The sequence below is a fragment of the Corythoichthys intestinalis genome, chromosome 20, assembly GCF_030265065.1.
Source record: "Corythoichthys intestinalis isolate RoL2023-P3 chromosome 20, ASM3026506v1, whole genome shotgun sequence".
NCBI lineage: Eukaryota > Metazoa > Chordata > Actinopteri > Syngnathiformes > Syngnathidae > Corythoichthys > Corythoichthys intestinalis.
Genome location: NC_080414.1, coordinates 16,996,475 through 17,022,287, shown reverse-complemented (window position 1 = coordinate 17,022,287; position 25,813 = coordinate 16,996,475). Strand labels below are relative to the sequence as shown.

General features: G+C 39.3%; 2 protein-coding genes across 3 annotated transcripts; one reads left to right on the top strand and one right to left on the bottom strand.

Annotated features, from left to right (window-relative positions):
* Positions 1-613: 613 nt before the first annotated feature.
* Positions 614-13,598, top strand: LOC130908932 (somatomedin-B and thrombospondin type-1 domain-containing protein). Its single transcript, XM_057824879.1, has 5 exons — positions 614-1,547; positions 7,548-7,742; positions 7,805-7,883; positions 7,947-8,123; positions 8,507-13,598. Exons 1-5 carry the CDS (start codon positions 1,337-1,339, stop codon positions 8,622-8,624), a joined length of 780 nt encoding a protein of 259 aa, XP_057680862.1. The 5' UTR covers positions 614-1,336; the 3' UTR covers positions 8,625-13,598.
* terf1 (telomeric repeat binding factor (NIMA-interacting) 1) lies at positions 10,360-25,315 on the bottom strand. 2 transcript variants are annotated; one of them, XM_057824877.1, is made up of 13 exons: positions 24,740-25,310; positions 23,931-24,026; positions 23,723-23,856; positions 23,407-23,643; positions 20,024-20,133; positions 19,884-19,954; positions 19,700-19,811; positions 18,237-18,295; positions 18,112-18,161; positions 17,987-18,042; positions 13,097-13,191; positions 12,990-13,033; positions 10,360-12,891 (listed from the first exon to the last, which is right to left on the bottom strand). In XM_057824877.1, exons 1-13 carry the CDS (start codon positions 24,924-24,926, stop codon positions 12,730-12,732), a joined length of 1,413 nt encoding a protein of 470 aa, XP_057680860.1. In that variant the 5' UTR covers positions 24,927-25,310; the 3' UTR covers positions 10,360-12,729. The 2 variants fall into 2 exon arrangements, with proteins under 2 accessions (XP_057680860.1, XP_057680861.1); XM_057824878.1 differs by having other exon boundaries at positions 12,794-12,891; positions 13,137-13,191; positions 24,740-25,315.
* Between the last annotated feature and the right edge of the window lie 498 nt (positions 25,316-25,813).

Here is a 25,813-nt window from a genome sequence, read left to right as displayed (position 1 = left end):
CTCTTTGGGCCCCTTCGTACCAATTGAGCATCGTTGGAACGCCACAGCCTACCTGAGTATTGTTGCGGACCGTGTCCATCCCTTTATGACCACAATGTACCCAACTTCTGATGGGTACTTTCAGCAGGATAATGTGCCATGTCATAAAGCTGGAATAATCTCAGACTGGTTTCTTGAACATGACAATGAGTTCACTGTACTCAAATGGCCTCCACAGTCACCAGATCTCAATCCAATAGAGCATCTTTGGGATGTGGTGGAACGGGAGATTCGCATCATGGATGTGCAGCCGACAAATCTGCACCAACTGTGTGATGCCATCATGTCAATATGGACCAAACTCTCTGAGGAATGCTTCCAGCACCTTGTTGAATCTATGCCACGAAGAATTGAGGCAGTTCAGAAGGCAAAAGGGGGTCCGACCCGTTACTAGCATGGTGTACCTAATAAAGTGGCCTGTGAGTGTAGTATGCCTGTATTTACGAGCATGGGCTAAGCTACTAACCGAGCATATATCTTGTAAGTTAATTTTATTACTGACACCGCGTTTCGGGGTCATCAACATGTTTTGCACCCCTCGGCACAAAATTCAAACTCCGCCTATGCCCTGCAGCTCCGGCAAAGGGGCAATTGTCATCACCCGCGGAACCCAGGGCGGTCTCCCAACCATCCGTGCCCCTATTAAACAGCCATGCGGGAAAGGACAAAGGGATGTGCCACCGCCCCCAATACCCGGAGTCCCAGCCGCCGCCACAACCCCCCAACCGATGCAACAGACTGTAGGACCCCAGTCGCCCCCTACGCCCGGAGCAGGACAGGATCCCCACCTGGAGCCCTGCCATACAGATAAGTGTGGGACCCACCCACCGTCCTATTACTGTTGCTAATCGTTAATTTCAAATGTACGTTCGCTGCCACCCCTCGCAGATCAAATGGATTGGACGTCTATAAGAGTCAACGGCAGCCAATTAGTTAATCATAAAATGGAGTTTTGAGTAAAAATGAGTCAGCCTTTCAAAGATAATACTCTAGATTGGAAAAAGCTGTCACAAAAGTGAAAGTTAAAGGAATTGGACTGAACAATGCTTGGCACTATCGCCCTCGTGGAGAACATCCAAGCACTCGCATTCCTCTCTTTCTTTTGTCGCGGCCCAAAAACTGCCATCGGTGTAACAACTGTGGTGATGCAAGAAAACCCACGGGGCGGAGCATGCGGGGAGGAGAAAAACAAACCACCTCACTCCACGCTTTCTAAGTGTTCAGTCTCCAGAGAGGTGCGACACATGGAGTTGCCACTATTTCAAGTTGACCCAAATTGACTACCTCATCCTTCAAAATGGAGATTTTCAACCTTTTGCTACTTTTGAGTATTATGGTAGAGCACCACTTAGTTTCTGCAGGTTGTTTAGGTAAATGCTGCAATGCCCGTGACATGAGTTGCACTTCCACCGACTGGAGGATGGACCGCATCTATGGGATGTGCTACTGTGACCGCGGTTGCGCCACAACGCGGGATTGCTGCTTCGACTACTTCTCCCACTGCCCAGGTGAGCGCCGGCCAGGCAAGATAATGCTTATCTGTGCTGGAAATATCTCATAGAGGTGGAAGTGTTTACCCAGCTTGACTGAGCTAAAAGGGTAGAGCGACAACTATTTCAAGAATGCGATTAAGTCGATCAGTTTAAGAAATTGCAGTGACGGAAGCACGCGTCATCCAGGAAAGCTTTAATAATGAACATTTTATATGGGATATGTGACGGATTATTAACTTTTTAATGTTTTTTTTTTTTTTTTTTTTTTTTTTTTTTTACAAATATAGGTGTACCTTGACTGACAAGGAAGTACCTGCAAGTTTTCAGGCAGGTTGCTTAACTTAGGGACACTTTAATGGCTGGAAAAATCAACACATCCCTGTTTAAGTGGGTAGTTTGTTATTATAAGGAAGGAAATGAGACCAAGATAAATCATTTAAAAAGCCTGTTACACTATTAGGTAACATACAACATATACAGTGGGGCAAATAAGTATTTAGTCAACCACCAATTGTGCAAGTTCTCCGACTTGAAAAGGTTAGAGAGGCCTGTAATTGTCAACATGGGTAAACCTCAACCATGAGAGACAGAATGTGGAAAAAAAAACAGAAAATCACATTGTTTGATTTTTAAAGAATTTATTTCCAAATTAGAGTGGAAAATAAGTGTTAGGTCTAAACTTAATACTTGAACTAAGAAAACAACAAAAGACCTAGGAAGGGACGGAAGAAGAATCAGACTTGAGACGAAGATAAAGCTTTTACGCTAACGGCCGTCAGGAGAAAAGGTTGATGTGGAGCATGTGGCTCACAACAAGCTTATCTAACCTAACCCCTGAGGAGCGCAGCCTTTTATTGAGACGTCTACTGAAAAAGGAAACATTATGGGGACGTCTATTGAAAAAGGAAACATTATGACTCTTTTCATTGTGTAAGCACTAAAGCACAAGCGAATGGACTGTTACATGAGAAAACATAATCATAACACCTAGTTTGAAACACACATAATTGCAATAACTATTGTAAATATGGTGAATATTGTTAATACTGTTATTGTGAATATTGTTAATACTGTTATTGTGCAAAAGCATTAAAGCACATCTCACAATAAGTATTTGGTCACCTACAAACAAGCAAGATTTCTGGCTGTCAAAGAGGTCTAACTTCTTCTAACGAGGTCTAACGAGGCTCCACTCGTTACCTGTATTAATGGAACCTGTTTTAACTCATTATCAGTATAAAAAAACACCTGTCCACAACCTCAGTCAGTCACACGCCAAACTCCCCTAAGGCCAGGACCAAAGAGCTGTCCAAGGACACCAGAGACAAAATTGTAGACCTGCACCAGGCTGGGAAGACTGAATCTGCAATAGGTAAAACGCTTGGTGTAAAGAAATCAACTGTGGGAGCAATTATTAGAAAATGAAAGACATACAAGACCACTGATAATCTCCCTCGATCTGAGGCTCCATGCAAGATCTCAACCCGTGCCGTCAAAATGATAACAAGAACGGAGAGCAAAAATCCCAGAACCACACGGAGGGACCTAGTGAATGACCTACAGAGAGCTGGGACCAATGTAACAAAGGCTACTATCAGTAACACAATGCGCCGCCAGGGACTCAAATTATGCACTGCCAGACATGTCCCCCTGCTGAAGCCAGTACACGTCCAGGCCCGTCCGCGGTTCGCTAGAGAGCATTTGGGTGATCCAGAAGAGGACTGGGAGAATGTGTTATGGTCAGATGAAACCAAAATAGAACTTTTGGGTAGAAACACAGGTTCTCGTGTTTGGAGGAGAAAGAAAACTGAATTGCATCCGAAGAACACCATACCCACTGTGAAGCATGGGGTGGAAAGATCATGCTTTGGGGCTTTTTTTCTGCAAAGGGACCAGGACGACTGATCTGTGTAAATGAAAGAATGAAAGGGGCCATGTATCGAGAGATTTTGAGTGAAAATCTCCTTCCATCAGCAAGGGCATTGAAGATGAGATGTGGCTGGGTCTTTCAGCATGACAATGATCCCAAACACACAGCCAGGGCAACAAAGGAGTGGCTTTGTAAGAAGCATTTCAAGGTCCTGGAGTGGCCTAGCCAGTCTCCAGATCTCAACCCCATAGAAAATCTGTGGAGGGAGTTGAAAGTCCGTGTTGCCCAACGACCGCCCCAAAACATCACCGCTGTAGAGGAGATCTGCATGGAGGAATGGGCCAAAATACCAGCAACAGTGTTTGAAAAGCTTGTGTAGAGTTACAGAAAACGTTTGGCCTCCGTTATTGCCAACAAAGGGTACATAACAAAGTATTGAGATGAATTTTTGTTATTGACCAAATACTTATTTTCCACCATGATTTGCAAATAAATTCTTTAAAAATCAAACAATGTGATTTTCTGGTTTTTGTCCCCCCCCCCCCCACACACACACACATTTTGTCTCTCACGGTTGAGGTTTACCCATGTTGACAATTACAGGCCTCTCTAATATTTTCAAGTGGGAGAACTTGCACAATTAGTGGTAGACTAAATACTTATTTGCCCAACTGTATGTACAAAATAATTATTTAAAAAACTATTAAGTATACAGTAAATATAAGAGAGAATGTTGCCAAAATTAACCTCCTGATGCTGTTTTTTAAAGCATTATGACTTAGTGTATTACAACAATACATTACAACTAGAAAAGGCAATTTGTAGAAAAATTGTGTTGGGATTTGTTGATCTAACCCCGGGTGATAAAACGATAACAATAATTATCGCCGTACAATTTTTGTCAACAGAAATAATGTTCGATAAAAGTCGATAGATTTTTACCGTAATTACACCACCCGAACACCAGAAGATACTGATGCGAAGTGAACGCTAGCTCTGATAGGGTATTCAGTACAGGAGGGAACATGATTGTGACCTGTCACAAAGTACCATTAAAGCCTGAAACTGTGGATTGACTTAATTTTCTGGCCCGTAACCTTTAAAGCAATGGCTATCTTGTTTGTTTATTTGTCAATTCTTTTAAACTGAGCATTTTCTTTTGTCAATTTATTTTGTTGACATTAGCCACGTTTACATGCTGACTTTTATTCATACCGATTCAAATCATTCCGAATGGAAATTTCAGATCGGCTGTTTACATGTCACTTCATCTATTCCGATCCAGCGTTTACATGTGACTGCCTTTATACCGAAAGGACGTTTGACAACTGCCGTCTGACATGCGCAGATTAATCAAAACAAAGCATCACGTTGCAAAACATGGAGATCGATCATCGGAGTGCTGCTGTTTTAACTTTAACCCACTTGTTGTGTTTGTGGGGTTGTATCCGCTTCTGCTGTTTTGCTCTTTTGCCTTGTAGTAGCCGGTTTTCCACCGCTTTCTAATCTGGTCAACGCTCCGGTCTATTCCGGCTTCGTGTAACCTCTTGTGAACTTTTTTAAATAGTTCACTGTTCCTCGTTTTACGCCCGTCTAAGCGAGCAATTATATTCAATTCTTTTCAAGTTTGAATTAAATACAATCTTTCCGCCGGACTCCAATTAGGTGCGCTGTGCTTGGAAGCCATGTTGCAAGTGACGTTACTTACGTCACAAAGTGACGTCACCACGTCAGTACGGAGCATGTGCAGAAAGAACGCAACCAGACACCATTCCACTTCCCTGTTTACATGATATAATTTTATTTCCAATCGGTTTGGGAAAAGGAATATTCCACCCCTGTGAATCGGAATGAAATTCCATTCGGTTTGGGCCTGTTCATTCCGAATGAGGTGTTTATATGGAACACATTTATTCGGTTTGAACAAATATTCCGATTGTAATTGGAATATTTGGCTCCACGTAAACGTGGCAACTGTCAGACACCTTAAGACTTCATGCACAAAAGACTTTAACATGTTGCTGAGTGTAAATGATAATTAGTTAGTCTATTTATGGTGATTTCATTTTTTGAGATTGCATATCTACCTCAGATTTTGTGCAATGTTCTGCATTTTGTTAACGTTTAATGTGGTGTAATGTTCCTCATATTTGTGAAATGCTGTGTAGTACAGTAGTTTGTCACCATGCATGCATCCATGCATGCATCTTTGTTCTGACATTAAAGATTGGTTAATTGGTTTTGTCAACCTTCACTCAGGGGCAAAAATCATGAAAAATCATTGTGGCAATGATCGATTTATACTGATAAGAAAACTTTTATCGTGATAACAACTTTTATATCGCCCAGGCTTACTTTGATCCGTTGGTCAGTAACACTCTTTTTGTCAATGGCATACAGTATTTAAGTGTCACTTCCTATTAATTTGGGTTGGGCATTTCTGTGTCACTCCTTGTTAAATTTGAGAAATCTAATTAATTAATTTTTTAAATGGGATATTAACTGCTGATTTTGGGGCATTTCTAGGTCACTTCCTAGTGAAATTGATCAATCAAATTGATTTTTTATGAGTAATTTCCTGTTGATTTTGGCACACATCTGAGTACATCTACATTTATTCTTTAAGGGTCATTTTCTGTTGATATCGGGGCACTTCTGGGTCACTTCCTGTTGATTTTGGGGCATTAGCCTTTTTACCATTTTAGGGCTTAACATTTTAGCTGCATGCTAAAAAGATTAATCTATGCATAGACTTCATTATACTGTATATTGACATGACACTTCCACCATACCCTGCGCCACGCCTATGGTAGGGGGCTTGCCCACACTGAGCTTCAGTTAAGGCTAAGTAATGCTTCGCAGTCGGTCGCAGTAATTCTTATAACCAACGCAACGCCGGATTTAGGTTGAAAAAGTACGAAAGCTGTTCCGCATACAAACAGGAAGGATTGTCTCAGGAGTAATTTGTTCGAGGATTCAAGGTAATTATGATATTTTTCATACCATCCGAGCATTTTGAAACGTTGTGAAAAAAATCAACGGGAGAAATTAACCGCTACGGCATTGGCATTATAATTTGCAACATTTACGTAAAATAAATGCTAACTGCCCTGTTCTTTGCTTTTTTTTAACCAAGAACTGACACTGTTTTATGTCCATATCTATATGGAATTAAGGGATTTAAGCATTTATTCACAAGAAATTTAAACGTATGAACCTCTTTGTCTGTGTTCAGACTCGGTCAGCTTTGACAAAGAGCAGCCCCCTATTAATCGGCCCCGCACCCTGTCAATATATTATGAAGTCTATGGTCTATGAATACGATGTAAAAAAAGAAAAAGGACGACTGAAAATATATACCGTATTGGCCCGAATATAAGACGGTGTTTTTTGCATTGAAATAAGACTGAAAAAGTTATATTAGTGGTCTAGACGTTATACCCATTCACGACGCTAGATGGCGCCAGATATCATTGAAGCGATGTTCTGTCACGACAGATCTCAGCTACTCTCAAGTTTAACCAGTTTGCATTATTTTATTGCAATGTTTTTCCTTATTCAGATTTGTTTCAAGACTACAGTTACAGTTAGCCCTCACTTTGATGGTTATTGCAGTTATTGCAATTTTATTGTTTCATCACAATAGATTGGATTATTTACATTTCAAAAACCAGAAGCCATTCATTTACGAATGTTAATGAACTTTAGTTTACATATTTAAAGGTTCAGATATTAAGATTTGAATGAGGAAAAATAACATGCTTTTTCTCTCAAATATATTGTTATAATCATTTTTTTTTCAGATGTACTGTAATTACTTTCTGTATAAAAATTAATTTGGTGTTCAAAAAGTCTTTTTTCAAACTTGTGTCTTGAAAAAGAGGGGGTCGTCTTATAACCAGGGCCGTCTTATATTCGGGCCAATACAGTATATTCATTCGGATATAAAAGGCAGGTGCTTTAGCACCTCCAAGTGGCAAAAGTATGTGTGTACCTGCAAACAAATTATCACACTGTTCCGTTGATGAAAATGTTTTACCTCAATTTACGAGATTATGAAGACTACTAAATCCTTGGTTGCCATTGACGGGGATAGACGTTTCAATACCAGTCCAAAACAAAATCTTTCATGTCCTCATTCTCAGCCCAAGCTTGTACCGTGAACGCTTGGAGCTTCTGGAGCGGCTGCGCGGAATCATGCCGGCCCTCCTGGAGAGCACGAGTACGACACATAACAGAGCGGCCCGCTAACGACGGCGACCCCTGTCCGCCCCTGGAAGAGCGGGCCGGCTGCATGGACTACAGAGACCGCAGGGGAACCCCATGTGGACTGGACACAGGTGAGAAAAAACTAATTTTGCATAACTTGGAACGCACTCTAATGTTTGACGTTTATTATCAGGGCCTGCGTTCATTACTAGCATGGAGTTTGGCAAGAGAAGACCAAAGAGGGACGTGCACGGGAGCCCTTTAAATGACGGGTGAGCTACATTTTGCCACATTTTTGGAGTCATTTGATCAAATAAACCTATTTTCTCCCGCAGGTTCTGCATAGAATTCTCCTTGGAATCACGCTCGCCTCACTGCGCGGCAGAGAACCGGCCACACGCGCACTGGATGCGCTACTTCACCGAAGGCTTCACGGTGTGCGTGGCGTGCCAGCCACCCGCTATGCGCAACCACAGCAGCAGCTGTCAAGGAGATGGTCAAGAAAGAGACAGGTTGGTTTTAAAGAAACTACACTGTGTGGGTTGGGTTTTATGCTAGTAATAACTCACCCACCAGAGGGTAGTGTTGTGCAATCTCAGTTTTGAAATGAATAGAATTATGCTAATAAAAACATCTACATTGTCTTTATTGTAGCGCACAGGTGTCAGACTCGTGGTCAGATGTGGCCCACAATTGTCAATGATGTGCATCGACTTCATGTTTCTGGCTAAAATTATTAAATTATTATCATTACATTTTTTGAATTAAAATTTAAATCTGAAATATTTTAAAAGAAGAGAACAGTTTGATATTTTTGAAAGAGGAAGTTATCTCTTGTGTATTACATTTTAACTGATGAGAAAAATGAAGTGTAGTTAAACATTTTTGCTTACAGGGACACTGTGCTGCAATGGCAGGCAGTAGGAAACCCCCGATGCAGCGGCACATGGAGGCGGATCCGCAAAACGCAACAGTGCAACTGCCCGCCACAGCACAGCTTTGTATTCATCTAATTAAGGACCACTTGAACTCTTTAACAGCGGGAGTGCGGACTCTGTGAAATGGCAGACAGGAAAACATTCCTACATGTTTTAAATCAAAAGGACCACTTTAAAGGCATATATCCTAGGAGAGTTATAGAATTCCATGTTATTATCTCACTGCCTGCCATGGACGGTGATAGACATCTAATCCAGGGAGGATTTCGACTCTTAGAGCTTGTCATTTCAATTGCTTTTCGTAGAGGATAAAGAATATACAGTGGTACCTCGACACACCATCTTTTCCACATCCGATGTAAAATTTGACTCGCCATTTTACTCTACATACGACGACATACAGTGGGGCAAATAAGTATTTAGTCAACCACCAATTACGCAAGTTCTCCTCCTTGAAAAGATTAGAGAGGCCTGTAATTGTCAACATGGGTAAACCTCAACCATGTGAGACAGAATGTGGAAAAAAAAAAAAAAAAAAAAAACAGAAAATCAAATTGCTTGATTTTTAAAAACATTATTTCCAAATTAGAGTGTAAAATAAATATTTGGTCACCTACACACAAGGAAGATTTCTGGCTGTCAAAGAGGACTAACTTCTAACGAGGTCTAACAAGGCTCTACTCGTTACCTGTATTAATGACACCTGTTTTAACTCATTATCGGTATAATAGACACCCGTCCAAAACCTCAGTCAGTCACACTCCAAACTCCACTATGGCCAAGACCAAAGAGCTGTCGAAGGACACCAGAGACAAAATTGTAGACCTGCACCAGGCTGGGAAGACTGAATCTGCAAAAGGTAAATGCTTGGTGTAAAGAAATCAACTGTGGGAGCAATTATTAAAAAATGGAAGACATACAAGACCACTGATAATCTCCCTCGATCTGGGGCTTCATGCAAGATCTCACCCCGTGGCGTCAAAATGATAACAACAACGGTGAGCAAAAATCCCAGAACCACACGAAGGGACCTAGTGAATGACCTACAGAGAGCTAGGACCACACTAACAGTGAAGAGTTACAGAAAACGTTTGGTCTCCGTTATTGCCAACAAAGGGTACATAACAAAGTATTGAGATGAACTTTTGGTATTGACCAAATACTTCTTTTCCACCATGATTTGCAAATAAATTCTTTAAAAATCAAACAATGTGATTTTCTGTTTTTTTTTTTCTTTCTTTCCACATTCAGTCTCTCATGTTTGAGGTTTACCCATGTTGACCATTACAGGCCTAATATTTTCAAGTGGGAGAACCTGCACAATTAGTGGTTGACTAAATACTTATTTGCCCCAATGTACTCGAAATACGACGATTTATGGCAGCGCCGCAGTTTCCTTGTTTTGCCGCAAGATGGACGCATAGCGGATTTTCAAGACGGGTTCGGAGAACGTTAACACAGTTGATGAAAAAAAAAAGGAAAAAGGTGACGCTTACAATTGAAATGAAGATGGAAATGATAGAAAAATATGAGCGTGTTGTGCACAGCCGTGAACTGGCTATACCAGAGGTGGCATACCCTGGTCCTCCGTTCGCCAATCTTTATAAGTTAAGGTGAAAATGATTATTGTGGTAAAATCGCCAAAAAAATCTCCAGCTTAGTCAGGTTTCTAATCGTTTATTTCAGAACTTGTGCAACACAACATGCCTACTGTCCGCCGCAGCTGAACAAAGTGAAAGTAAAATCTTTTTTTTTTTTTTTTTTTTAACTAATTAAACAATGACATTTTTGATGACACTTATTTGGAACACTTAAATTCTTTATTAAAGTACAAATAACACGTAAATAACAACAATAAATCACATATAAACAATGAGGTCAAATGCTGATGGAATTAACTAGTGCAAAAGAATGGAATGTAAACAGATTCAGAACACTGACTTCTCCTTTCCAACATGATTCAAAACAATTCTTAAAAAAATATCTAGCATTAATATTATAGTGTACTACTATGTGTAATAGTATTATAATTATTGCCAATCAGATTTTTCATAAAGGGTGTGATTTTAAAGCTATTCTTATTGTAGAATCTTGAATTCTGATGTATGTGGGATTAACTCCAGAAATCGTTATTTACCGTATTGGCCTGAATATAAGACGGTGTTTTTTGCATTGAAATAAGACTGAAAAAGTGGGGGTCGTCTTATATTCGGGGTCTAGACATTATACCCATTCACGACGTTAGATGGCGCCAGATATCATTGAAGCGAATGCTGAACTTGACTCCCCAGGCTAAACTGAAACCCTGACACGAAGGAGAAGAAAGCGGTAAGAAAGAAAAGAGAAGAAAATAATAGAATAGTTTGTATTTTTTAATTGCAATGTTTTTCCTTATTCAGATTTGTTTCAAGACTACAGGTAGACTTCACAGTTATTGCAATGTTGTTGTTTTATCACAATAGATTGGTTTATTTACATTGCAAAAACCAAAAGCCTTTCATTTACGAATGTGATTGCACTTTAGTTTACATATTTAAATGTTCAGATATTAAGATTTGAATGAGGCAAAATAACATGCTTTTTCTATCAAATATATTGTTATAATAATTTGTTTCAGATGTACTTTAATTATTTTCTGTATAAAAATTAATTTGGTGTTTAAAAAGTCTTTTTTCAAACTCGAGTCTTGAAAAAGAGGTGGTCGTCTTATAATAAGGGCCGTCTTATATTCGGGGCAATACGGTATATGATGAACATGACGTGCTTTCATTTTAAAATGCTCACTGGAAGTACGTTCTCTAAACCTTACAATCTACGAGTTTGTAATTGTCTCCTGTAGTCTTCCAAAATTACAACTGGCTGATGGCGATTTAGGTGTTCATTCACGGCTGACGTGCAGCCAAGCTTGGCATTGAAGAGACAGGACACAAAAGTGTACCCTCCTTTGTTTCGTTGAAATAAGTCAATGTTTGGCCACTCTGGTGCGCTTTTCTGACTTTGTGCCGCTTACTCCGCTTGCCTCCAACATAAAAAAAATCTCCTGAACCCCCAACCCCTTAAAAATTTCCTCATCGGATCTACACAATTCACGTAGGTCACCCGTTTTGACTTCAAAACGGCGAATTTTGCCGAAAGGTGAGAGTTTTCATGCCTGAAATGTCCTCTCTCACTCAGTCAAGTCGTCCACGCGATGTGTTCAGGTACACCACGCAAAACACACCCGCCACAACAGAACCCGATTAGTTACATTATTACAGGTATTAACATTCCAATTTTTATTCATAATTTGTTTTGCTCTGCGTAATTGCCATTTGCAATTGTACCAGCAGCATTTATTAAGAATTTACTGTAGTATTTTGGGCTGTGGAACAAATCAATGGAATTATAATGTATTCTTATGTTAAAATCCTGTTCGACATCCGACCATTTCGACTTACAAACAAGGTCCCGGAACGAATTAAATTCGTATGTAGAGGTACCACTGTACGTGTACCAGAATTTTTATATTCTCGGTTGATGGCGAGAGAAGTCCAACCCAGTTGAACTGGGAGGGCTGACAGCGGCAAATAGTTTGGACATCGATCGCCGTCAATGGCAGCCAATGAGTTTAAAACAAAAAAAAGTAAGTTATAGAGCATGTTGATGGAGTTCACAATTAAAATGATACATAAAATATGGAAATAAGATACTCGAAAAAGATTCTTTATTAATTGTATAAGCAGATCACGAGTGCGCTGTTTAGCTAGTTTAAACAACCAATCACAGGGCACAAATATACTCGTCCTATGAGATTTGCAACCTGATTGGTTAAAAAAAATGTCCTTTGTTGATTTTCAAGGCAGATTATATAACAACAAACAGAGGCAGAATTTTTTTAAACATAAATGCGACAAAAAGCAATCTATCAAATGAAAAAATAAAGACTGTTGGAAATAATTTAATCCAATTTAAGTTAAAAGAAACAAAAGAAGGTCAAGTTCCACTATTCGCTAATTCCTTGGCACAGCAAGTGAGTTAATAACAGCTGAAAATGTACATTATTCTTGAAGCTTCTGTGAGTTAACTCAATGTTTTACTGGCCAAATGATGCCCTCTAGTGGCACACAGGGATGCATCGCAATTGTAATAAAAAAGATTACAAAAAAAAAAAAAAAAAAAATAATAATAATAATAATTAAAGTTAGTCCACTTTGTCAGCTTTCTCCAGAACCCTCCAGCGGTCCTTGAGCATGACGCCAGTGCGGCCCTCAAAGTCATCATCCTGCAGAATTTGTAACCACTTGCCTTTACCATGACGCTTGACCCCTCTCACCAGTTTTTCGTCTAGCGCGGATGTCCATTTCTACACAATAAATAATAATTATTTAAAAAAAAAAAAAAACAACAACAACAACATACAAAAAGGTGCATTGAGGGTGGTTCTTTGTCGGTGCAACTTACCGTCCGCTGACGCCTCCCTTGACTGACAGAGGAATTGTTTAGATCTGGAAAGCAGAAAATTGAGTGATTTGGTAACAGCGGAATGAGATAACGACAGAACAAAATACCTCTTTTTGTCAGTGGTCTGACGAAAACCTGTGCCTTCACCTGAGCGTCTGGCTCCCACATTTTGTTCCGAGCGGAAAAAAGTTTGCGTTTGTTCCTGCAGGAGAGTGAAAAATGGGGTTAAGTTTTTGTTTTGGTAAGAAAAAACTTAGATAGGTGAGTAGAGTAGGATTACTTCAAAATAATATTACTCAAGCAAAAGTAGTCGTCCAAAAAATGTACTCAAGTACAAGTGAAAACGTATTCGGTGAAAAGAATACTCAAGTAATGAGTAACATTTTGAGTAACTGCTTATAATTTTGTTGGATTTTTTTTTAACAGTGGTATTTTTTGTCTGAGCAAAAGTTACCAATCTGGACTTTTGTTTTAATGATACTGTCAGTGTTGTCAGTAACGCGTGAGTTAGTAACTGATTACTTTTTTCAGTAACGAGTAATCTAACGCGTTCATTTTTCTACACCAGTAATCTGATTAAAGTTAGTTTCCTTAGTGTCTCTGCGTGACTATTTTTTCATTGCCTCATAACGTACAGTGGGGAGAACAAGTATTTGATACACTGCCAATGGGTTTTCCCATTGGCAGTGTATCAAATACTTGTTCTCCCCACTGTATGTAGAATGAAGAATATTGTAGTCATGTACAAAGAGCATTTTGAATAGAAAATGCTCAGATAAAAGGTTCCCGGTACGTGCTTCCATGACAACCTCTTAGCTATTTCCTGTTTTGGTCTCGCATCGCGTGTTGTGGGACTGAGGCGGGTGGACATTCGCGCCGAGTATTGAGACGTTGCGAGGGAATGTTGATCTGTGGATATCCACGAATGAAGATGAGTATTTTTCCTTCATTCTGGAGGGTATCAGCAAAAGGTTGGACCCCCTACATACGCGGCCATTTCGTAGCTTTGCCGTAGCAACGACGGGCAGTCATCGCTCCAAGTTGGCAAGCTTTGTTTACATCATATGCGTGTTTCACATTCATGCCGTGAGGTGATGTGTTTGTTTAGCATCTGTGGGATGTGTTGTAAGTCCGACTGAGTGTAAAGTGCTTAGTTGCTGCCACGTTTTGTTGCGAAATTGACCTCATGTGTGTTGAGAGGACTACTTCCGGGTTGTTAATGTGCACGGCTGCACGCGCATCCGCGCCCGCCACCATCTTTGTGTTTATTGCACTGTACAATCCACTTGTGTGTTGTTGATTATTGTGCCGTCAGTTTGCATTGTTTTACATTGGAACTGATATGCTGTTAACCATAACCCGAAATTCAGAAGTTTTGACATTAGGCTTAATCTCAGAGTTAGCGGGGTTTAATTGGTCGGTGGAGTTGATTTCAACAAATTCCAAGGAGTTTGTCAGATATTTGTTAGTTTAAGGGCTCCGGAGTGGCTAAGCTAGCGCGAAATTCTGATATTCCCCTTTAAATTCAATCATCGGAAAGTCAATGACATGTGATGACATTTTTCTGCTGTTATTCTTATGTTGTGGCGGCAAAGGGAGAAAAATGGGTAAAAAGTAACTTATAGAGTACTTTTAAAGTAACTTAGTTACTTTGATAATGAAGTAATCAGTAAAGTAGCTAGATTACTTTTTTAGGCATAATCAGTAATCAGTAATTAAATTACTTTTTCAAGTAATCTGTGACAACATTGGATACTGTACAATAACCCATTACATAAACACATTAAGCCAAAGAAATGCCCCCCCCAAAAATAATTGAATTCCGATCGGTTAAGATAATCAACTAGTGCTGCAACGATTAATCGATTAACTCGAGTATTCGATTAGAGAAAAATATTCAAATTAAATTTTATTGCTTTGAGTATTCGTAATTAAAGTGGCGTTGTAATGGTTTGTTTTAAAGGGGTTGCATTTAGTTTTATTGATTAGGGTGGATACACTGCCCTCTGGCCTACCTAATTTCAAATAGCTGAATCCAACTGCTCCCTGTTAAGACCAACATAAGCTAGGTTTTTGTTTGATATGTTTTCTATGCATTCATAGTTTAGTTTATAGGCATATTTAGCCATTTTTCGTGGAAATATGTGAGCCATTTGTTAAGAGCGTTGTAAAAAAAAAAAAAAAAAAAACCTTAGCATTTTTTAGCATTTAAGCTAGCAGACTTTTGCTATGTAAGTTTGCCAGTTGTTCTTTTGTTATACTTAGATCCGGATTTATTTTTTATACTGTTTAAGGCTCAGTTCAGGTATTTTAATTTTTCATGTTCCTGATCCGATTACTTGATTATTCGAACTATTTCATCGATTAATCGACTACTAAACTAATCGATAGCAGCAGCCCTACAATCAACCCCGCCGCCGTGTGTGACATGAGTCGAGGTAGTTTTGTGTGATTTTTCGCTTTCGAAAGGCGAGGAAAAGACTTCGAAGAGCCGCTCGGTTCCGGTTAGCATATCTCTCACACTCTTTTGTTTACACTCGTTCCTTGTCTCGAGTGCCCGCAGGGAAATGACAACAGCGGACTAACTCCAGTGGCATAAAATATCGTTCAGGAGGTTTAAGAAGTCTGGAGTTTTGACCATTATGTAGTAATTTAGCCCTGTTGTACTGAATAAATGCATTTTTAATATTTCATTATTCCATTTAGCGCAAGACTGTTATTTGTCCATACCATTCATTTAGCAACTGGGAAAAAATACCATAATTTTCGCACTAAAAGGCGCACCTGACTATAAGCCGCCACCCACCAAATTTGGCACGAAAACTGCATTTTTTCATAGATAAGCCGCACTGGACTATAAGCCACAGCTGTCCTTAGTGTATTAAGGGATATTTACACCAAAAGATATTAACCGGTAACACTATTTGACAGTGGCATCATATGACTGTCTTAAGACCAAATGAACCACCGTGAAGCTTTGAACCAATTGGCTTCATTTGGCTATCACTGCTCCCTTGTGGAGACAGTCAACCTCTGCAGCCACCTGCTGTCAACACTGTTGTTGTCCAACATGCCTCCTAGATTGCATTGCAGCACTACAGATCAAAATTCATGTTCTGTGGTCATTATTTCTTCAGTTACTGTTCCAGTTGTTTCATTAGCTGCTAGTTATGGTATTTTGTAACACTTTATTTGACAGTGGTGCCATAAGACTGTCATAATCATACTTATAACATGAAACTGTCATGAGCATTAATGAATGCTTATAATAGACATCATTTAGTGTTATCTGGCAAATTATTTCACTTTTGAATGGATGTAAAAGTTCCAAGCTGGACATAAATGGGGTTAGTGACATAATTTGCTGGATGACACCTAATTACATAAGCATTCAGTATTGCCCATGATAGTGTCATGTCATAATTATGACAGTCTTATGACGCCGCTGTCAAATGAAGTGTTACCTATTAACCCAAATAAATCAACAAATAAGCGGCACTGGACCATAAGCCGCATGATTCAAAATGAAGGAAAAAAGTAGCGGTTTATAGTCCGAAAATTACAGTAGATAAAAAGATCCTGTAAAAATCATGTAAAGAATCCTGTAAAAATATTGGAGTAGAGAGATTAAAACAAAGATGACATTTTGCTGCTCTCTGTCGCATTTTCCTTGTTCTGAACCTTGCCCATTGGGCTAATTCTAAATCAGCTGAAATCGTTACTCAGCCGACCCAGATGGAGGCGCTAGAGCGCTATAATGACAGGCGAGGCTAAACGGCAGACTAAAAGATTTTAAGATTTTAATTCAAATAATTATGCTATTTAAGATTTTTTTTATCGTGTCACAGGCACTTTGGGGACATTCTTTAGTTTAAAGAAAAAAAAGAAAGCAACAGTTTGCTACCACAATCTTCCATTACAATAGTGTTTACATTAGCTGAATGGCTGCCATTGACACTGATAGACGTCCAGTCAAAATGAATTAAGGGTCTACCGCCGCCATTGACAGCCAGTAACCTAACACTATTCCTCTAAAGCAGACATGTCCAAAGTCCGGCCCGGGGGCCAAATGCGGCCCGCGGTCAAACTTCGTCCGGCCCCCATCCTCTGTCATAAAATCAATTACGTCTGGCCCGCACACAGACTTAATAAATTGGTCAGCAGTACTGCTACCAGCATATGAAGTAGCTTACACACTAAATGCTGCTCCTCATTTACCCACTAAAAGGCAGCAGCACTCTAAGCAACATTACCCTGTGCGATCCTTTACTTCCAATTTTCTAAAATGGCGACAATCAACAACAACAAAAATTTGTTGACTGTGACGGCCGACGCTTCAAGGATAGGTGGAAATTGGACTATTTCTTCATAAAATACGCAACAACTCGGTCTGCCTCATTTGGAAAGACAGTAGCTGTTTTTAAAAAGTTCAATGTGAGGCGATAATACCAAACGAGACACGCTGACATGTACGACAAGATTACAGGGAAGATACGCAGAGAGAAATTGTAGCAACTTGAAGCTAGTTTAATTAATTTCCCAGCAGCAGTATTTCGTAAGAGCCCGAGAGTCAAAAGAGAACGCCACAAAGGCTAGTTGCGAGATTGTTTAAATTAAAAAAAATAACAAAAGCAAATGTGACACACAGAATGGCTTGCTAAAATTTGCTTAAATATATTGTTCTAAGTAAAGGACATCAGCCAAGGTCGGCCCCCCACATTTTTACCACACCAAATCTGGCCCCCTTTGCAAAAAGTTTGGACACCCCTGCTCTAAAGGATTTATAAGATTTTGGTAGCAAACCTGGCATTAAATGCATAGTCTTGAAATTTAATACTGACAGCAACTTTCCATTAAATTTAGGACAATTTAAGACCTTGATTAGCTGGATTTTAAATTGAAGACCTTTTAAGAATTTTTAAGGACCCGCGGCAATCCTGTCCCCACCCCTATTTAGGACCATAGAAAAAAAAACTAATAGAAAGGAGAGGCTGTACTTTGTAGTGGTCACCCCTGATTGGTTGGCCTTGTCGTCACTGGAAAAGCGGGCGTTCTATAAGGGGAAAAAAAAGGATATAAAGTTGCTGATTTTACTTAATACGTTAGTATTATCAGGCTTTACCTCTTTCCGGATGCTGGATTGGTCTGGTGATGCGTCCAGCTGTGACGAGTCTATTAAGCAGAGGGGCTTTGCATGTTATTTTTTTTCGGGGGACAAAAAAAAACATAAAATAAACCAACACTCACTACTAGAGTACAGTCTTCGGCCACGGGACTTTTTTCTTGAGAGGCGATTATGTTCAAGTCTAAGACAAGGGGAAAAAATGTTTTAGTCTAATCACATAATCAAGTTGTCAGGCAGCTTTTGGCAGAAATGTGTAATTCCACCAAAATTTGACAAAAACTTACCCAAACATTTACAATCTCCATTCATTTCCAATGGCAAGTTTCCATTCCTTCTGTTGATTTTCACTACCACCCCCCCTCAAAAAAAATCTTCATTGGCAGCCATTATTTTTGACAAAAAACCTCCCAAAACCTAAAATTGCTCCAAAATTAACAGGACATGACACAGGAATGCCCCTGAATCATTAGAAATGGAACCAAAATACACAGAAAGCAACCCAAAAACAACAGGACGTGATCTGCAAATGCCCCAGAGGGTTGACCAGGAAATGACTAATGAACACGAAGTGACCCAAAAATGCTCTAAAATCAACAGGAATTGACCCAAAATGTACAGAAAGTGACAAATTCAGCAGAATGTGACTCTTAAGCACCCCAAAATTAAGTCATTGCCTACCATGACAACGATAGACATTCAATTAAACTGGGAATGCTCATCTTTCAGTGCCATTGACGGCGATAGAAGTCCAGTTCATTTTACTGGCATGAAAATGGGTCAGGGGTAAAAAAGGTGAGAAGGGTGTGGAGGAAATCTGTTCCGGTACACTGTACAACTAGGGCTTTCCCAAACGACGATTAGTCAGCCGACTATTTTTACGATTAGTCGACTAATCTAATAATCCTTTATTAAAGTACAAATAAACACGTAAATAACAACAATAAATCGCAAATAAACAATGAGGTTAAATGCTGATAGCATTAACCAGTGCAAAAGAATGGAATGTAAACAGATTAAGAACCCTGACTTCGCCTTTCCAACATGATTCAAAACAATTCTTAAACAAATTATATATAGTAGTATATATAGTAGTATACTGTATAAATTAGAGCTGAAACGAATACTCGAGGAACTCGAGTAACTCGAGTTTAAAAACTGGTCTGAGTAATTTTATTCACTTCGAGGAATCGTTTAATTTTGCCAGCTCTAAGCATCATGTTTTGCCCGGCTTTGTGCCGCTTTCCCCGCTTGCATACCAAGCGTCCGATATTAAAAAAAAAAATCTCCCGGAACCGCCCCTAACCCTTCTCTGCGAATCTAAACAATTCACGTAGGTCATCCTTTTTTACTTCAAAACGGCAAATTTCGCCGAAAGGTGAGAGATTTTCATGCCTGATTTTAACCTTTATCCGTTCATTTGCCCTCTCCCAGTCAAAATGGATTGGACGTCGAGACCTGTCAATTACAGCTAATGGGCTAATATTTGACATGAAATTCTCCCAAGTTTCAGTATTTCATTGTTTTTACATGCTTTACATGCATTATGTTGTATAAAAATGTGCGATTGGTCAAACAATTTCCTTACCGGTCGTCGTCATTTTGCGACTGGTCAGCCCCGGTGGAGAGAATGGTATCTCCCAAAGAGTCCACGCTTTGCTCGTGTCCACCATCGCTCGACACATCCGACGTTAGAAACTCTGTGGGTAGAAATTGTAGCAACGGTGTTCATAAATTAGGCTTTTTGCAAAATATTTCCAGCAGAAACTCACCGTTTACTGATTGTAATTTGATTGACAAGCGTGATTTCTTGTTTGAGACGACTTCAATGTTCTCTTCCGCTCTACAAGTTTGCGAAAAAAGAAAAGTTGGTGAAAAATTGTATTGGAGCAGGGTTGATTTTTTTCCATACTTTGTCTTTAATTTTGAGCGGTTGATCGCCTCCAGGAATGACTTGTCCTCTTTGGCCACACCGTCTGTAGCGTCTGTATTTTGGGCCGACTGGACCGCTGTGATGGCTTCCTGGAGGACAGGACAAAATGATCGTTTTCATAGCCATTCGACACAATTAACTTTTACATGAGATGTTTTGAAGAGGTGCCAAATGAAGCTCGCCACTTAAACACGGCCTTCAGGGCTCGACTTTGGCACTTCGGAATTATGGAACTGACAGCCGATGATAATGAAAAAGAGTCCCACTTAACCCTGATCAAGAGGGAGAGAACACCATGTTGGATGGTAAGGAAACCCAAGAGAGTCACAATTATATGAATAAAAAGAGCGTTTTGGGTTAGAAAAAAAAAAAAGTACTGTATAATGTGTTTCCTTTTTGTAAACTGAAATCTAATTAGACAAAAAAAAAAAAGACCCACTACATGTAATTGGCATAAAATAAGCAATTTTAGACATCCTTCGTAAATCCTCTATTTTTAAGACAAGTAATTCTTAAAAGATAAATGTTAGTATGAGTTATAATAATTTGATATTAAAACCCCTCTTAATGTTTTTGTTTTAATAATGTTTGTAAAATTATTTTAAGTGATAGGTCGCCATTCTTGTTACGTCGCAGTCCCCGTTGCCAAAATTCCAGCGTGTCACTCGTTAGCTTTCCCAACATGTCGTCGGTTCTACCCTTCCTATTTGAACCAGATCTGAAACGAGAGGAGCAGAACAGCACTGTCGGTCGTTCACAAGACTAGCTTTAAGGAAAAATGCGTGCAGCAAATACCTCATAAGACAAAAGTTGGGCAAAAGTCTCAATGACAACAGAGCGAGAGAGCGTATGCTGTTGGGAACTCCGGTTGGGAGCAAGAGTGTATGCTGTTGGGAACTCCGGTTTTATTAGCAGATATTCAAGGTAAGCATATTGTGTTTTCAAACTTATCCCAATATATGTCTTGTACACTGTAACGCGTGGTAGGTAGGATACGTGTATGTATAAAAGTACCAAAAAGGGGAGAAGCTTCCACCTATGCAAATTTTATTCACAAAAAATAATATTTCCACCTTGACCACTCTTCACTCGGGAGCTCAGCAGTACGCAAACATGCGTTCCCTGACGAACTCCAACATTGTTGTAAGGTCCATGTCAGAGTCACTGTCGTCACTGTAGCGTGCCACAGTGCTTTGATTATTTGGTATGATTTGGGGAAAACCCCCACGAAGAATAGTCAACAAAAAAGATAGCAATAGTAATCCAAATCCGCGTTTTTTACTCACTCGAAGATCCAGGAATTAGACCGATCCCATGGTAATGTTCCAGCCGCAGTCAGGCCGTTGATTCCACAAAATAAGACTGATCCGAAAAGCCGCTGTGGAACCAACGAATAAAAAAAATAGATCCGAAACCAATATTGCAGACGCAGTGGGACCATCGGATCCAGAAAATAGACGGATCCCTTACTTGACTGAGGATCCAGAAAAAATGTTCGGGCGCCAGTTGTATCGCGTGGTGGGTAGGATACTTGCATACAGGGACCAAAAAGGGGGAGAAGCTTCCACTTATGCACTTTTATTCACTAAAAATAATAATTCCACCTTGACCACTCACTTCACTCCCCTTGTTTCCATTTGACTGGAAATTGCATCCAAAAGCAGCACACCGTGGCATTTTACTTCGCGGGTTTAGGCAGCAATAAGCAATTGTTGAACACTCTACACATTTGGAAAGATCCCAATGACGTCATCACTGCAAGCCCGCAAACCATGGCGCCAACTAACGGTCAAAATATGTAGAAAATATTATAAAATATTGCCATTGATTTAACATTTTATGTGTTTCTAACAGCATATTTTAGTACAAGAGAACAATTGTGGTTTATTAGAGCATACATGTATTTAAGGTAGAGGATCACTTTAATGACTAAAATTATATCAAAATTACATTACAGTACTTAACATTTTAAAACAAAAACAACCCCCCCTTGCATCCCAAGGCATCATATTCATAACTAGGGATGGGAATTGATACGATTTTTACGATTCCGATTCCATTATCGATATTGCTTGACGATTCGATTCTTTATCGATTCTCTTATCGACTCTAATTTGGGGAAAAAGAAGAACAAACGTTTTGTTTGGCATCAAGTTTGTTTAATCAGAAGTCACAACCTTACAAACTCACAACAAGGTCAAAAGAGGCCCAAAGTCTCAATGTTAACTGTGGAAATAAGTGGCAAATACACAAGACCGTGTAACAGTTTACTGAAACATTTTTCTAATAGAAATTTTTTTTTAAATTGGTATATATTGGCATATAGGTCGTTGTTCTGCCTTTGGCAATATGTGTTAAAGTGTATTATTTACCATTATATTGAAATGCATGTGTTTTAGTTTTTAGTGTGCTTTCACGCTCAAGTGGGGGCATCCTTGCGCTTCCTCACGCGAAGAAGAGCACGCTTACACTCGAAGAAGTGCAGCTACAAAGCATCCAAGCGAGTTAGTGAGAGAGGGAAACACTGCTAGAGCCTACGTTTTTTGTTAATGTTTGTAAAATATCTACAGCCTGTATGTATCATCTTTTGTGTTGTTGTTGTTGTGTGTTTCGACTCGCGATCGGACACTTAAATCCAGTTGAGTAGTGGTTTGAACGATGTGCTAATGCTAGCGAACGCATGCTAACCGTTTGTGTTATTACTGTATTAGCAGCTAATCATCGCTGATTTACGTTGACGCGAACCTGTTTGTTATTGGGGACGAAATTGATTTGTTTCATTTCTATTTCTAGTTTCACTCTTCAAGTGATGGTGTCATAACGACTGCTGAATAAAGTCAGCATATTATACCAACGTCTTCTGCATCGTCATTTGGGAGTTTAGCTCGCTGTATAGCCAGGACTAAGCCTTAACGTCTAGGTGAGGACAGTAGAGTCGTATTCCCTACCGATGCAGTTACCTTGTAATGACTGCAAGTCGCTTTGTTGTAATTTTTCCTCGTGAAGTGAAGACACACTTTTGAGCGTTTGAACCTACGTGCTGTCATTGTTATGTTTATGGCTGCAATGCTCGCGCTAAACCGTCGTAACCTTCCATTTTCACCCTCTGTCCTGGTGTTGTGTAGCCAAACTTTGGAGCGAGTGGTTCTTGGCGCCATGCTAGTTTGATGCGTCTGGACAACAAGACGTCACGTTACGTGAACACGCAATACCTTTAGGAATCATTAAATGGATCGTTTTTCATTGTGATGTCGACGCCTCGAAACACTAGGAACCGGTTCGGAATTAAAATCGGATTTCGATTCCCATCCCTATTCATAACCACAAAAATGGCGGAAAACAACATGGTTATGTGCACGTACCTTGAGAAGGAAGTCGGACGGATGCTTGGCTAGGTAGGCGTGCAAGAAGGTCTGCACCGACTCCAGCAGTCGCGCGAAACTGAACACTGTGAGAAACTGGTGGTAGGTGTCCATCTGTGCCACGATTGTGGCGAGCTTGGCTCCCACTTTGCGCGGGTATTCCACGTGCTCCTCGAACCACTTAAGAGCGCCGGTGGCTTGCTTTTTTTGACCTTTCTCCAAGCATACGGCTACAGACTGACAAAAGGCGTATTGAAAGGAAATGGCAAGAAAAAAAAGGGGTGAATTACAAATCCTGGAGGAGAGTTAAAGTCACCTGTATAATCAGTAGAAGTGTGACGTTATCAAACAAGCCTTCATCCTCCACGACATCTTTGAGGTAAAACCAAACTTTGGCTGCGGACATTAGAGGCATCACACTTTCGTCGTCGTCCTCCTCAAAACGGGTGCCTGGAAGGAACGGTGACAAAAAGTGATGAAAACGCAACATAGGTTGACCTGTGTGTGGTGAAACTGGGTCTTACCCAACTGCTTTCCTTGTATGACCCTGGCAAGGAAGTCACAGATTTGTCCTTTCCTATCTGAGCTTCCTGCCTCAAGTAAGGGCGTTTGAGAAACGGCTGGGAGAAAAAAAAACATTCATTATTATCAATTATTCAAATGGTATTTTGAAGTGGTCAAAATGTACGATTAGTCAATAACGAACACAATAATGTGGCAAATGAAAAACTGCAATTAGCAAAGAAATGTATAGTGCATTTTGAGATACAAAACCTTACACAGGCGGAGCATTGTGGGACTTGTAGTAACAACGTTAAGACGGACAAGCGAAGAAAACGTTATACAGTATATTCAAAATAACAACCAGAAACAACAACTACTGTAGCGGCTTTTATTTTGGTATCAAAGTAGTGTGACGGTTGTAACGCATTTTTGGTCGTGGGAAATTCAAATATGCTTTTGTTGACACAGTTTATAACGCAAATAAGTAAGATAATGCAGTTATAGCACCCATAAAATGAAATAAAAGTCTCAGAGAATACTTGTAATAAGGAAAGTCAAATCAAAAACAGATAAAAGGAGAATAAACTACTCACAACCAGAAACAACAGCTACCGTAGTGGTTTTTATTTTGGTATCAAAGTAGTGTGACGGTTGTAACGCATTTTAGGTCGTGGGAAATTCAGATATGCTTTTGTTGACACCGTTTATAACGCAAATAAGTAAGATAATGCAGTTATAGCACCCATAAAATGAAATACATGTCTTGGAGAATACTTGTAATAAGGAAAGTCAAATTGAAAAATAGATGAAAGGAGTATAAACCACTCACATTTGTAAGTTGAGATGGCGTCCTTGAACGCATCTTGATTTTGCTCTCTAAAGCGACGACAAACGCCGATAAAAAGGAAGTCTCGAATCCACTTCGAGGCCACAGCGTTGAGCTGACCGGTGTCATAATCCTCTTCGAGCAATGTTTTTGTTGTTTTCTTATCGCTAACTTGTTGCTCCATGTTCATGTTTACTCATTCAGTTTCAGTCTGGTTTGGTTTTCAGCGGGAAACATTTACCGCGGTGGTTTATGACATGCAAAATCTGGTAGCGCCCTCCACAGTTGAGGAAGAATAATTACTCCAAAACTATGACTAAAATTTGTAAACATTTACTAATGACTGAAAAGAAAAATATTTAATTTAAAAAATTAGATACTAAAACTAAAAATATTATAAGACTTAAAGAGGTGGAAATAGTACTGCACCTTCTTGATTTTTGTGTTTAAGTTGTTTTCCATAACGTAAGCCGTCAGTTGATCTCCTAAAATACACGCGATACACTTGCCACAAGATGGCAGCAGTGCACTTCACAACATCCGGTTACAGGGTTTACTTGCAATGGACAGAAAATACCAGTGGATTGCGGTAATACATAATTAACAGGAAAAACCGAATAGAAGTACAAAACAGTTTAAATCAAAACACTATTTATACTTGTTATGAATTTCAACACTTGAGAATACATGATGATATAAAAATAGTAATAATAACACAGAAAGTTATGAGAAAAATACAACTTAAAATGGGAAAATGAAGAAAATATTGGTAATTAGCGTAAAAAAAAAAAATCGGATCATTTTATTTATTCCAAATATATATATATATATGTTTGTTTATTTATTTATTTATTTATTTATTCATAATGGGTTTTCCCATTGGCAGTGTATCAAATAATAATATAATAATAATAATATAATAATAATATATATATATATATATATATATATATATATATATATATATATATATATATATATATATATATATATATATATATATATATATATATCCAATGGGTTTTCCCATTGGCAGTGTATCAAATACTTGTTCTCCCCACTGTATATTTATATATG